The following is a 15,074-nucleotide window of genomic DNA, read 5'->3' as shown; positions in this document are numbered from 1 at the left end:
ACCAATTACAGTTAGTTATTGTTGATGTTGCCAAGAGTAATCGCAATGTGAGTGATTTTTTTAACTATGTCTCTATGATTGTGAATATGAATGGAGCATCATGTAAAAAGAGAGATCAACTTAGGCAAATTGAACATGATAGGATTGTTGCAATGTTGGAGGGTGGAGAGATTAGTATTGACAGTGGCAAAAATCAAGAAATTAATTTAGTAAGGCTAGGAGATACTCATTGGGATCACACTACTCGACATTGGCTCGTCTATTATCTATGTTGCCTTTAGTGATACAAGTGTTGGAGAATATTTGTGATGATCATCTCCTAATTTATGATATGATCACTAATAATATGATCATCTCCTAAATTTATCTATATATTTTTTAAAATTTAAAATTTTAATAAATATAATAATAATAATATAATAATAAAAAATATAAAATTATAGATTTTTTAATAAAAATAAAAATTATTTTATTTTATTTTTTAAAATAGCTAATTAGAAAGGAAAAAATGAAACAAAATTTAAAAAATAGAAATTAAAAATTAAATAAATTACTTTTTTTATTAAATCACCACCTTGGTGCTAACTTCGTCAAAATATAATCACTTTGGTATTGATTTCTTACAACCAACACTATTATGATTCTAATCTTTGAACAATAGTATCACACATGTTTGATCTTTGAAACCAGCACTACTGTGGTTATGTTCTTCGAATAACATCACTAAATTGGTGTTCATAGTTTGTAAAATCGCAATCTTGGATCGTAAGATCACACGATCCTATAATCTGAAAGCACAAATCCATCCTGGATCGTGAAAAATCAATTTTTTACCGTAGGATCAAAGCAAGATTGAAACAGGATCTATAAGAACGTAACAGGATCGCTCGATCAGTGGAAGTTTTGAGAGACCATAACTTTTGACTCGGTTGAACCACTGGACTTATAATATATCAAATCAAAACTCGTTCAGGAATATATTGTTAGTTTCAAGGTTTACCCTTAACCGCACAATTTCAGACCAAAAAATATCATTTAAACCTTTTTCGAAGGCCAAAAAGATTGTCTTTTTTATTATCTTTTTTCGTCTTTTGCAAACTTAGGGTTAGGATTTTGAAATTATTTAAACATTTGTCTAATTGTTTTTGAATTAATTTTTTATTAATAATATTCTGTCATTTCTTTTCCCCAAAATTATAAATTTTTAGATATTTATTGTCTAGTACTTTACAAAATCAATGAGTCATTAGAAGATTATTTTTGACGTTCATGTTTGAATCAAAGAATTCAATAGCTTATGCTATATTAGGTGCTTTGTTGGTATTTAAATGGGATCATCTTGTAAACCAGAACATTTTTGAAGAGTTGAATTGATTATTATTATTATTTTGTTAAAAGAAATTTTATACTCTTTCATTTTATGATATAAAAATAGAAATATTATTAAGTGATATGCAAGAATGGTAGTTAAATCACTAGTTAATTTAAATGTGTATAGATAATAATGTAATCTAAGGTGTTGAGTGTCAACAGTTGAATGTGCAAAATTATTAATCTATTATATGTAAATGAGTTTTTTTAGATGTTTTTTTCTAATTATTAATCATGTATCATAAAATTTTAAGGGTTTTTGGTAGGATCGTATAATTCTATGATCTGATTCCGACCAACCCGATTTTTGACATCATGATTCTACAAACCCCTTGGGGCAGTGTGGTGTTAAGGCATGGGGTGTTGCCACATGAGGCCTTGGGATCGAAACTCAACGTGTCCGAGCATGCCTCCCTCTCATGTCTCGCCACTTACAAACTATACACTAGGGGCGAGCGAATCGCTTTTTGCCATATGATTATACAAACTATAATGTTGATCCTTGGAAACCAACACTACTATTTTGTGATATCAACAGTACATTGTGGTTATTTTTTCCCATAACAACATCATAATGGTGTTGATCCTTGGAAACCTGCACCATCATTTTGTGATATCAACAGAATATCATGGTATTGGCTTTTTGAATAACAGTATCATAGTGATGTTAATCCTTAGAAACCAACATCACCCTATTGTGATATCAACAGAACATCGTGATTTTGTTCTTCGAATCACAACACCACGGTGGTGTTGATCATTGTAAACTAGCACCATCGCTTTGTAATATCAACCGTACAATGAGGTGTTGTTCTTCGATACAACACCATAGTGGTGTTGATCCTTGGAAATCAGCACTACCCCTATGTGATATCAACAGAATATTATAGGTCATGGGTTCGAATCAATAGAATTGACACAGACTCATAAGATATTATAGGGGTCTCAAAACTAGGATTCGACATCATCAATATATTCCCTATACTACCCTCTTTCAGTACATGTCAAATTTTTAGAAATTCAAATCCCCTAGTCCATCGATCGGTTTTGATCAAAACTCATTAATAGACCTAACAAGCTTTGATTGGACCTAATCCAAACCCGATAAGTTTTTACAATGCCTCGGTGTCTAAATATGCTCTGAGTTATTAGCTTGAAGGCATTCCAATAGTGCTTAAAAGATTTTTAAATTTTCATACATTGAGGCAACTGGCACAAACCCATAACTTCATGTAGGGGTCTCAAAACCAGAATTCCACACCATAAATATCTCGCCTACACTACCCTCTTCCAGTACATATTTCAAAAATCCAATCCCCTAGATCCATCGTCAAAACTCATTGATGGATTTAGCAAGGTGTAAGTTGACCCTTTAGCAAGTTGTAAGTTGACCCACTATAAATCCAGTAGATTTTTGTAGTATCTCGAAGTCCAAATGTGCCTTGAGTTATCCCCTTGAAAGCATTCCCAACAGTACTCAAAAGGTTTTTAAAGTTTTAGACTTTGAGACAACCGGCATGTACTCATAACTTCTTATAAGGGTCTCAGAACTAGAATTTCACACCACAGATATCTTCCCTACTCTATCCTCTTCCAGTACATGTCAATTTTTTAGACATCCAAATTCCTTAGGTCCATCAATGGATTTCGATCAAAACTCATTAATGGGCCTAGCAAGCCCTAATTGGACTCATTCCAAGTCCAATGGATTTTTTTTAAGTGCCCCGGAGTCCAAATGTACCTTGAGTTATTAGCTTAAAGGTATTCCCAACAGAGCTTAAAATGTTTTTAAAGCTTTAGACTTTAGTTCTAATATTTGAATAATAACACCATAGAGGTGTTGATCCTTGAAAATTAGTACAATTTATTTTGTGAGATCAATAGTTTGCATTAGTTTTGATATTCGAATAACAGCACCACAATAGTACTTATCCTTAGAAATCAGCACCGCAGTTTGTGAGATCAACAGATTTTATTAGATATGATATTCGAATAATAACATCATAATTGTGCTACTTCTCATAAATTAATACCAAAGTGATGCTAGTTGTAAGAAATCAGCACAAGATGGTGATGTTTTGACAAAATCAGCATAAATGTAGTGATGATTTAATCAAAATAGCACCAAAATAATTTATTGATTTTTATTTATTTAATTTTTTAGTTTTTCTTTTTAATTTTGTTTCATTTTTCTCTTGTAATTAACTATTTTAAAAATAAAATAAAATGTTCCTTTAATTTTATAATAAAGTTATTTTGTATTTAAAAAAAAACAATAATTCTAAAATTTTAAAAAAAAATTGATAAATTTAGGAGATGATCATATTATTAACTAGTGCGCATATGTAATATAATGCATATAAAGTAGTGCCCAGACTCTTCCTCTTAAAAAATTATTTAATTTTTTTATATAAGATATTAAACTAATAAGAACATATACTACACTTGATCTCAGCCAAAAGGTCAAGAAAGATATGTTTTCTAATATTGTCGGTCCAAAGTATTTATAGAAACTTCTCTACTTGCGGTGTTACCAATCCTAAGATATGGGACTAAAGAGAACAATAACAATACATATTTTTTATATAAAAATAATCAGAGAAAATTACTAATAAGTCTTAAAATTATTTTTAGTGGGATAAGAAAAAAAATATATTAACATAATTTTATTTTGGGTTCATCAAAATTAGTTATTAAAGTGTCTAGATTCTTAATTAAATAGTAAGATGATATAAATTTTTTAAAAGATAAGTTTTTTAGGTCAATGACTTTTATGAAATTACTCAATGAAATAATTAAGTTTTTATTTTTTATTTAATTTGATTCAGTGTAAATAAATGAAATTAGTCTTATCAAAATTTAGGATTCTGTTTAAAAGTGGGAGGGTGTAATCGAAAATAAGTATGCCCGTTCAAAAATATCAAACTTTAATACGTGTCCTTTAGGCATTACATAACTTTGAGTGCATCGTCTGTAAAAACAATAGAAGCCTCCGGAGCTATGGTACAACGATAAAGATCTTCAGTTGTCTCCTAGGTATCTACGATTTGATTCCTACTTACAGTATGTTTATAGACATTTTTTCTATAAAAACTTCCGTGAGACCGGACCAATCACCTCAGGCTCGATTAAAAACTTTCGTGAAACCGGACCGATCACCCCAATCTGATTAATCATTTTTCTCAATAAAAACAGAAGTTAGAACCCATTCAAACGGTGACGGATCACAATAAAACCCAGAGTGACTTGGAAAAATAAATAAATAAATAAATAAATCCATTACCGGCCCCAATGATGCAATTGATAGTTAGAATGCAACAATATAAATTATCCATACGACTAGTTGAGTTTTATTTAATAGTGCAAATGTGAATTATCCATACGACTAGAAAGAAATGAATTTTGATGTTGATTGTAAACATGCTTTTGTTGTGTAAAACCTCTTCTACAAAGTTGGAAGCTTCATCAACCCTCATGTGGATGAAAAGTAAACCTAGGTCTGTACTGTAGTTTGTTGTTTTATGGATCATGGAAGGAGAATAATTGCTCATCCTCATGAAAAAAGTTTATGTTTACACTTCATAACAACATTATAGCATGCACTTTTACATCATGAAGATCAAATTGCATTTGTTCTATAATATAATTAAAATGACTGCGAACATACTAATCAAAGTTATCAATCTTGATCGGAGTGATGGGATCTGCAACTTCGAAGTGCCCAACTACACGAGCAAAAAATACCATCTGTTGTTCCAGTGTGAATTTGATGTTCTCAGCCTGTGGCAAAAATAAATGCATTAGCAACTCAGCGTGAAAGTGAAATCAAAGTCTACATGGATCACCTTTCCGAACCAATGCTGTTCTCCTTCGTATTCAACTAAAGCAACAGGCAAGCCCTTGTCCTTGAGAGCCTTGTATATCGTACGAGCCTGATCAGGTGGCACAACCTGCATACAAAATCAGAAGGTAGTCAGGATTTGAGGGGCCATGGATTTGTCAAATAATCAGAATTGCTAATAAAAGTGGAAGTTTAAATTAATACCTTATCATCTAAGCCTTGGAACAAAATCAAGGGGCAACTAAACTTATCGACATGGTTAATGGGAGACCGTTCAAGATAAGCCTTCTCATTTCCTGAAAGTAGCAGAATAAAGGATAAACCGTACGTGTATTGCCCAATGCAGTCAGAAATGTGTTCAACAAAATGAACTCACCAACAAGATTATCAAAGTAGTGGGATTCAAACTTGTGAGTTTGTGCCCTCAACATAGACAAATCGGCTACCTTTAAAGAGACAGAAAGAAAGTGAATATCGGTTGAGGTGATATATAACACAAAAATGTGAATAATTAGCTCATGTCAGAAAATATTAAAATGGCATATAGGTTTTTTATCATAAAGAAGGTACACTACTAGCAAGAACGTACAGGAATCCACAAATTCAAACAAAAATCACAAGGCAATTTGTAGCATGATCATCTGTAATTAAGGAGTATAGAGACATGTAGAAAGAATGCAGTGTTTGGTCAATCAAATAATTAACAACAGTAAACATTATATCAAGTTTTTTTTTTTCTATTTATAAGATCTACATACAATTGAAAGTTCACAATATTATAATGTTTCCCCTTAAGTTCTGAACAATAAGAAGAAACTAGAATGGTCCACTAGTTAGGAATTTAGTTATAAAACTATGTTTGCTAAAGATATCACGAGTCAAAGTGACACTAATACATGTAATTGTTGAATTCTTCAACAGCAAGCTCAGTGACCAGTGATGCCCATAATCGATAATGCATGCACATATCCCTTTTTGCTGAAAGCTTGCAGGTGGAGATTTGGGCAAAGGGGTCATGGTTGGAATGAAGTTCATTATGACAATAGAAATGGAACTAATATAAGAATGGAGTCATGCTTTAAAATCTGGAAAAAAAAAGCTCTTTCCAAAAACATAGGAATAATTAGTGTAAAAACAATATGGTTAAACTTAAGAAGGTTACCTGTGACACCTCGGATCAAAGAAAAACTAAATAGAATAGTGCCTTACCCCATACAAAGAAGCACCAGCTTTAAATGTCTCTTTAAAAGCAAGAGAAGCTAATGTGGTGTATCCACCAGCTGATATTCCAGTTACACAAAGTCGTTCTCCATCTACCTTCCTGCTTTCTACCTTGAAAAGCAAGATATTCATTTCCTTGATTATAAATCAAGTGGTTATGTTTAATTAATATAGGAAAAAGCAGCCAAAGAGATACCAGAAACTTAGCGCAACTGCAACAATCATTGACATCAACAATACCCCATTGTCCTAAAAGTCTTTCTCGGTATTCTCTCCCGTAACCTATAAAGCCATTTAGTTTAATCAGTTAAGTAAAACATTCAGAAGAAGTTCCATACAATAACATGCAAAAAAACTAGAGAGTTCAGATATACAACCAGTACTTCCTCCATAGTTGATATCGACAAAAGCCCAGCCTCGACTAGTCCAGTACTGGATTTTAAGATTCAGTCTAGAACTTGTTTCAAATGTGGGCCCTGCTGCAAGATTGTTAAGACACCAAATGTTACAAATTTCTATCAAAATATATACTCAGATCATATCTTCATAGATAAATTGAAGAAAACAAAAGTCTTTTTTGTCAATTTTGGATATTCTACAAGAATTGCACTTTGAGACTTGGCCTACTTGTTTAAATGATGATGTGCTTATTGCACTACAAAGTGAACACATCAATAAACTCACATCAGGATCTTAGGCCTATAGATTCCCTATCTTACATTTAAGAGGAAACAAGCACAAGATTATGATATCCAAATGGTACATAATCTAGAAAATTCATCACTGAGATAAAGTATGACCTCATTGAATGAAATGAATTTAACATATCAAGTATAAACTCACTAAATTAAAAGAATTTGATACTCTTATCATCATCGTCATCAACATTGCCAGATCAACCATGAACCATTTAGTGTCGGCTACGTGGATCGTATTTCTCCATTGTATATATGTTAAGTTGCATAATTAGTAATATTCAAAACTCTTAAAGTCATTTTCAATTATATTAACTCTTCTTTAGCTTCTTTTACCTCAAATCTTCAGTTCTAGTTGATTCACCTACATATAACTCATTGATCACTTTTGAATACATCCATATCATCTTAACATCATAAGATGTTTTTTTCTCATTTTTATCATTTATTGGAGCTACATGTAATTGCTCCTGAACAACAGCAACATTGTTTTTTTTTTTTTGAGTATCACCACAAATCTAAGTGTCCCCAAAGTCCAGCTCACAACCTAAATCATCTCTAATTTATAGTAAGTGAGTCCGAATTGTAGCTAAACTACTACCTGAGCAATCATTAGCATCTCATCATGCTTAGAATTAGATCTACTTTTATATAATTATCACAACCCCTTTGAACGAGATAATTGACCCATCAACTATATCCAAAGTGCTCAACCCCAAGTTACTCATTCAAACTTATAAAAAAAATTTCATTAGCCCACAAATCACCATGTGGAGCTAAATTGGTCTAAGACATATCACTCTAAATTCTCATCTTCGTTTCAACCATCCATTTACATGTATAAAAAAATGTTGGCATTAGGTACATTTTATGTTTATTAGCCATGACTACTAAACTCCTACCAGATACAGATCCTATTCAGGCCTCCATTACACCTTATACGTCTGCAGAAATCCAATGACAAACAAATTGTACAAAGAATGCATTTCCTAGCTCAACATTTAAGTGATGAAGATGGCGAGTAAAATGTACAAAGCTAAGGGGTAGCAGTTTAAAAGAATATGTGTGTGTGTGTAAGGATAAAATAAATAATTAAAGTACAAACCATGGCTTTCAAGCAATAATGGTGGTTTTTCATCTAAGGATGCTTTGTAGGTGGGACTTGAAGGAGGGTAAAAATATGCATAAGCATTCTGACCAGGATGCTCAGTTGGAAACTCAATAACTTCTGGAGAGCTGAAGTATGAATCATATTTTGTTGCATCTGGGGAGGAAGACCAAAGTACTGAAAATTTTGTTGCATTTGATTGGTTCACATCCAGGTTCACCTGATCAAGTAAAAGAATGTAGAGCGTTGCCATTCTGGTGTAAGTGTGGTCACATATATGCTAACAATTTAAATGACACGTTGTCAAACCTTGACAATTGACAGTGGATGGGCTGCAGATGCCCCTTCAACGTATAAACAAGAGCCACAACTAACCTGTTAAAACCGAATGTATCAAACTTTGATACCTAAACAAATATGTTAAAACTTGGTACCTCAGTATAGTAACTAAATTAATTGTATATTATTTTGAGGGGTGCATATCATGTTGTAAATGCTCGCCATACTTGTTGTCATTCGATTATCAGTTAATGCAGATTTCAAAAGTTTCATGAAACAAATTGTTAGGTAAGGAAAAAGTATCTTAATTCTAACAGCAGCATAAGAGAACCATATAATTAATGGTAAAAAATTATAAACTTACTAAGTTTCCAATATCAGTAAGGTGAATATCAAGCAATGAGAACCGACTTGTACCATAATCCAAGATTCCAAGGAATGACCTCCCATTCTGTCTGCAAAGCCGAAAGTTATTCTGATCATACTAAAAGCACAGACAAATATCCAAAGGTTCCAAAAGTCAGTATAAAAGTAGAGTGTACTTTTACAAATGAATTTAGAAACCTGTAAGTGCAAATAATTTTGCTACTATCCACATCTTTCCAAACAAAATCATATGAACTGATGCCAAATACCCATAGTGGCTTGGTAAATTCAGCATCCAAAGAATAAATAGCTACCACTTCATTTTTCTTTTCATCCTATGACACAGATGCAATGAAAGGATACTCAATAACAAAAGATAATATGAAATGGGAAAAAAAAGTGAAAAAAATATTAGTCCACAGAACTAGCATGCTCAAATAATTTGCTTCTTAGAATTTAAAGCATGAATTTATGGGCACAGCAAACTTATCAAGTAAATGAAGCATAATGAAGCGATTTTTAGAACTATCGCATAGGATCATCCTGAAATTTAATCATAATCTTTCAAAAAAGGAAAAAAAACAGGGTATCACCATTAACTAAAGGAAAAGAAAGAGAGGGAAAAGGAAAAGAATAATGTTGGTGGTAATCTAGCGTGTGGCATCGATGATCATATATGACCACCTCAAGCATTGTAGCTATGGCAAAGATGGCAAACACAAAGTAGGCACATGGATTAGGCAATAAGCTTGGAGGGGTTTGAGGGTTTGTCGCAAAGAAGAAACAGAGAATGGTTGTACTGCTTCATGAGGAAGAAGATAGAACAAGAGTTGAGAAGGAGGATTAGGTTAGGAAATTAAATAGCAATTTTTAAATAAGCCATCAAAAAAATAAATTTACAACTAGATCTCTATTTTTTAAAACAAAATGATAAATAATATAACACCGAAGTTATACAAAAGCAAACAAATAAAATTTAAAGGAGACTTTAGGCTTTAGCTTTCCTATATACAACAAACTTTGTAGTTTATAGTACATTATTTTGCCAAGAGGTGTACTACTAAGACTCCAAAACGTAAAGCTAAAGCCAACTTTACCCATCTGTATAAGTTCCAGAAACCACTTCCCCGGTCAGTAATGAAGAACAACTCCCCTGTAGAGTTACACAAAAAAATAACAAATATAAACAATATGGGGACAAGGATAAATCCTATGTTTCATTGCATAAAGAAAACAAACCTTTAGGTGACCATTTGGGTTCAGTTGGAGATTCAACTATTGTAGGATCGCCACCAGCAACACATATCCGGTTGGACAGATCTCTGTGAGTTGAAGAAGACCCACACTAAATTATATGGATAATTCAAAAGTAGATTCATACATTAATTACCCACTCTTTCCTTCTTTACTGGAAATGCTAGTTAAGAAGTACAAAAGTTGCAAAGTCTTCCAAGCAACTAGAGTAGATGTATATATGCCTAATATAATATCAACCAGCAGTCCAGCACAATACTCACCCATTCTCAGAGAAATACCCAACCCAAAGTTCAGCATTGTCCCAAGGCATGTTAGGATGGCTCCACTCTATCCATGCCATCCTCTTCCCATTTGGATCTACCCGCGGAAAGGCATAGAAATCATTACCAACAACCAGTTCCTTTGGTTCTTTAGTACATGATTCAAAAAAAAAATGCTTGAATTTTTGTCACTATAAGCAAGTGTCTAGTGAAGCAAAATTAAAATGTCTTACCATTAATACTTATAGCATTCAGATCTATAGAGACAATTATAGTACTAGGGTTGTTTAAGCTACCTTTCCGGTGATCTATAAAGAAAACATGCATTAATAGAAGATAAGCAGTTGATTTGTAAAACAAAATTTTGACTACCAAAATGTCCGAAAAAAAGAGTTTCTAAACTAGACTGTAACAGACCTTCCATGACAGTAAGATAGCGGTTGAAGTGAGGATCATAACTGCCATCAGCATAACAGACTAAAGTTCCACCATAGTCAGGGGTAATTGGTATTGGTGCAGAACCTGCTAGAAATGAATAAATATATCTTGTATTGTTTATCAAACTATTAAAATAAATAAGAAAATATAGTATTATTAGTGCACGAGATAAGTAGGAAATCTTTTTCCTCTTGATGCACCATATATATAGAAAAAAGTAAAGTTTTTACACAAATCATGGTTGTTCTAATGACAATTGCCCAGTTTCTTCTATGTGGTGTTTTGTATCCTATTATGGAGCAAGTAAACCAACACACTGACATAATCACTTTTCAAGTTCATGTTGTCAATTTTTCATCCATGAAAATGCCTCCCATCAAAAGCCTTTAAACCAAAAGTAGAGAAACATCTAAAAGGACCAATAAGGCAAAAAAAGAGGAGTAATAGTCATACTTCCAATAGTTAATTTGTATAACCGTTGATCCTTGTAGTTTGAGAAAATAATTGTATCGTCCAGTACAGCAAAAGCACCGCCACCAAACACTTTGGCCAACGTCCTTGATGCGAACTCTGGAGGTATGATATCCATTGGTTTTTCTTCCATACTTGCTGATTCCTTAACAAGCACAACGCGCCTAAATGCATAATGTAGTTAGTAGTTCCGATGACAAGCATGTGAGGAATTGCAATGTTAACTTGAGTTTTTTAGAATGTCATATATTATTTATAAGAAAAAATGACGTAAAGAGAGCATCCAATGGGTGGGATGATTTTGAATTTAGATTGTTCTCAACTTGGAAACTGATAGTTGGTAATCAACAATTGCAACTTAAATTAAAAACAAATTACACAATAATGAGTGGTATTTACTCATCCAATCAAATAGGTACAGAAGGTAAACAGGCCCTGAAAAGAAATTAATAATATGATACCATCAACTATTCATACACAAAGCAAGTTAATGAAGAAAAAGTAGTTGAGATGAGGAAATGAAGACATAATGACAATGTATGTGTATTGGGCATTGTTATGACTTGTAACTTAATACCATTCCCATTTGTTGGCAGTTTTGGAGCCACAAGCGCCAAGTTATTCTTGTTGAACAAAGCTACATCATGCCAATATCAGTGCAAAATCCTATAATCACCAAATTTCTTGATTTGAGAAGAAACCTACCTCCTTGAGTCTAACAAACAAGTGTTGCAAAAGCTTGGCATATAATCAGGCAAGGCTTCTTCTAACACACTAAAATCAGTTCACGACTTCTTAATTACCTTAAGGGTACGTTTGATTCAAGTTATCATGTATAACCTTGGTTATGTGATTACCAAGTAATCACATAACCAAGGTTATGGGGAATAAAATATAACCAAATATTATTTGGTTCAACCTAAATAATGCAACAAAAACTTATTTGTTTGAAGGTTTTAATAAATAACCTAGTTTAATATTTTACTATATTACCCTTAGTTACAAAACCAACCATATATTATTATTATTATTATTATTATTATTATTTTAAACTCTATATTTTGTTTTTCACGTTTTTCTTTATTTTTATGTGTTTTTTATTTTTTTATTTTTTCATTTTTTAAAATTTTTTTACTTTTTTATGTTTTTAATGTTTTTTATAATTTTTTATATTTTTAAAATTTTTTCTATTTTTTTAAATTTTTTTACGTTTTTTCTATTTTTATGTTTTCCCCCCATTTTTTATTATTTTATAAATTTTTTAATGTTTTTTCTATTTTTAATTTTTTATGTTTTTTTACATTTTTTAAAAGTTTTTTATTTTATTTTATTATTTTTAAATATTTTTTATTTTTTTTCTTTACATTTTCCTTTTTATCATATTTTTCTCTTATTCAAGAGTATTTTGGATAAAAAAAAAAAATTAATCCCGGAATCAAGAAAAATCTTAGTTTTCCGATTCCGGATTGCATGCCCCTTTTGCTGACATATCGGGCATAGAACATTAATTGAGAATCATCGATTACCTAAATCAAACAAAGTTTTCGTTGATAACCTTCGTTGGATGGATAACCAAGTTTATCAAAGATAATACTGAATCAAACACACCCAAAGAATGTTTGAAAATCACATCTAGGTTGTGGAACTATACTAATGTATGTTGCCAGTTCTGCAGCTATTCCATCCGAACCATACACAGGAAATGAACACCCTTTTACAAAGTGGAGAACCAACCATCATAAATCCAACTGCCACTTTCTTAAACCATTTATAAAAGAACACTCTTTAGTTATTAACAGTAAATGGAAGGTCAGATAGCAAGCATTTGTAGCAAAAATAATTTTTCACCCTTCGAGTTCTAGTGTGTTGTTGCCTTATCTAGGCCTTATTGTGCGACCACACTACAAGTCACTTAGTTGACTATTGAATCTTCAATTATATCCATATGGCATAACAGAGTTTAGAATTGAAAATTAAAATCTAGGCTAAAGATAAACTAGAAATGCTTCACACGATCTCGAATTATGACAAAATGATAGCAAATCGAAAGGTAAACCCTCCACTGACCATCCTTCGTCGGGCCGAGTCTCTATCCAAACAAGCCGGCCGTCTCCGGCGACGGCCATGCCTCCGAGCTCCTTGCCAGTTCTGGAGACGACGTCGGCGGTAATCGGGGACTTCCAAGAGCCATAAGGCGCGGTAACCTTCTCGGCGGCGTCAGGAAGGGACGAAGTCGTGGTCGACGCAGCAGCCATGGCAGTGAAAGGTAGAAAGCGCCGGATCAGGTGTTGCCTCGTTCGTGCCGTCCGAACAGGAAGCGAAGATGGGCAGAGGAGGAGATCAGCAGCGCAGAATATAAAGTTGGAGCCAGAGAGGCGTGAAACGGCCGCTGCTATGCGAGGAGAGCAGCGCAGAATGAATACCGAGTGGCCCGGAGAGCCGTGAAACGACCGCTGCTATGCGAGCAGAGCAGCGCAGAATACCGGCGTGGCCCAGTAGCCCAGAGAGCCGGGAATCGTCGGCTCCTATGCGAGGAGAGAGTGAAGTGCAGAACATGGTTAGTTATATATATATATGTATAAAGTGCAGAACATGTAGACTATTTGTAGTTTAATTATGAAAATAACAGATATTAAATATTTAATGCTGTACTCATGGGTTTAAAATACTAAACAGTATGATTATATGTAGGATTATAATAATTAAAATTTAATCTAATTAAAATTAGTAATAATATAATTAATAGTTAATAAGAAAATATATTTATATGATTACAATAAAAAAAATTTATATTTTTTTAAAACATTAAAATGAATTTTTATTATATTTTAATGTGATATATTAGGCTTTGATATTTTAATGTGAATTTAAACATAGCACCCTTATTTATTAAAATCTAAATTATAAGTTTATTATAGTATTGCAAGTTCTCCCACTGTCCCATACGCCTAAATCCTAAACAACCGCCGCCGCTGCCTTCTTCTCACGCTCACTCATGCTGTCGGATCAAGCCACATTGGGAGCACCTCCGACATCGTTGTCTGATTTCTCCGGAGGTAATCATCATTGTTCCCCGCTCTAATCTGTTCCATTCCAATCGTTTTTGCAATTGTAACATCCAAGAATGTCGTCCCATAGCAATTGACGTTATGCATCAAAAAATTGGAATGGCATGAGGCGTTCCCGTGCTAGAACGTTCGTTCCCGTCATTCCACTGTCGTTCCGATGAGCCATGGTGCAGAATACCGAGTATCCCATAGAGCTGTTAAACGAGCCGAGACAAATTTTATTGTGTTTAATAAAACAACCAAGCCATTAAAATGATTGCTCAATTATGACTTGATTTTTTTTTTATGAGCTTGAGCTTAGTTTGAGATTCGTTCGTTTAGATGTTATCAAGCTTGTTTGATTATTTGAAATTTTTATATTTTAATCATTAGTTATTGAGTTTGATAATACAAATTTGTTTGTTCATTTTGAAAGTTTCTTTATTTATTTAGTAAGTTGATAATTGTGTTATTGATCAATATGATTCACGAACGTTAATGAGTTAAACACATATGTGTTCAAGCTTGTTCGTTTAGTTAAACTAGTTGTTCAAGCTTATTCATTTAATTAATCTTGTATATATTGAACGAATATAAATAAATTTTTACTAAATTGAATACCAAATTAATTCACAAACATATGATTCATTTACCATAATAGCAATTAATGATGATTGAAGCGGCTTTATATAAATCAAAGTTGCTTAATGCTCAAAATGA

General features: G+C 32.8%; 1 protein-coding gene and 1 pseudogene across 1 annotated transcript; both read right to left on the bottom strand.

Annotated features, from left to right (window-relative positions):
* Positions 1-3,733: 3,733 nt before the first annotated feature.
* LOC121993498 lies at positions 3,734-3,847 on the bottom strand (annotated as a pseudogene).
* A 1,157-nt stretch (positions 3,848-5,004) lies between these two features.
* LOC121991532 (probable dipeptidyl-peptidase 5) lies at positions 5,005-13,562 on the bottom strand. Its single transcript, XM_042545524.1, has 18 exons — positions 13,375-13,562; positions 11,290-11,471; positions 10,816-10,920; positions 10,632-10,706; positions 10,399-10,546; positions 10,121-10,203; positions 9,979-10,034; positions 9,080-9,216; positions 8,880-8,970; positions 8,546-8,611; positions 8,234-8,456; positions 6,811-6,912; positions 6,630-6,715; positions 6,422-6,544; positions 5,589-5,658; positions 5,417-5,508; positions 5,217-5,321; positions 5,005-5,151 (listed from the first exon to the last, which is right to left on the bottom strand). The coding sequence occupies exons 1-18, from the start codon at positions 13,560-13,562 to the stop codon at positions 5,038-5,040; spliced, it is 2,046 nt and encodes a 681-aa protein (XP_042401458.1). The 3' UTR covers positions 5,005-5,037.
* Positions 13,563-15,074: the final 1,512 nt, after the last annotated feature.

The sequence above is a fragment of the Zingiber officinale genome, chromosome 6B (assembly GCF_018446385.1).
Source record: "Zingiber officinale cultivar Zhangliang chromosome 6B, Zo_v1.1, whole genome shotgun sequence".
NCBI classification, from domain to species: domain Eukaryota; kingdom Viridiplantae; phylum Streptophyta; class Magnoliopsida; order Zingiberales; family Zingiberaceae; genus Zingiber; species Zingiber officinale.
The sequence above is the reverse complement of the archived record's forward strand: the minus strand, read 5'-3'. Positions and strand labels throughout refer to the sequence as shown.

Excerpts from the sequence above, each read along its gene's own strand:
- LOC121991532 (XM_042545524.1), bottom strand. The coding sequence starts at position 13,562 with ATGGCTGCTGCGTCGACCACGACTTCGTCCCTTCCTGACGCCGCCGAG. Across the intron at positions 8,612-8,879 it reads TTACTGATATTGGAAACTTA|GTTAGTTGTGGCTCTTGTTT; the intron begins GTAAGTTTATAA and ends CGGTTTTAACAG. Across the intron at positions 6,545-6,629 it reads GCAGTTGCGCTAAGTTTCTG|GTAGAAAGCAGGAAGGTAGA; the intron begins GTATCTCTTTGG and ends TTGCTTTTCAAG.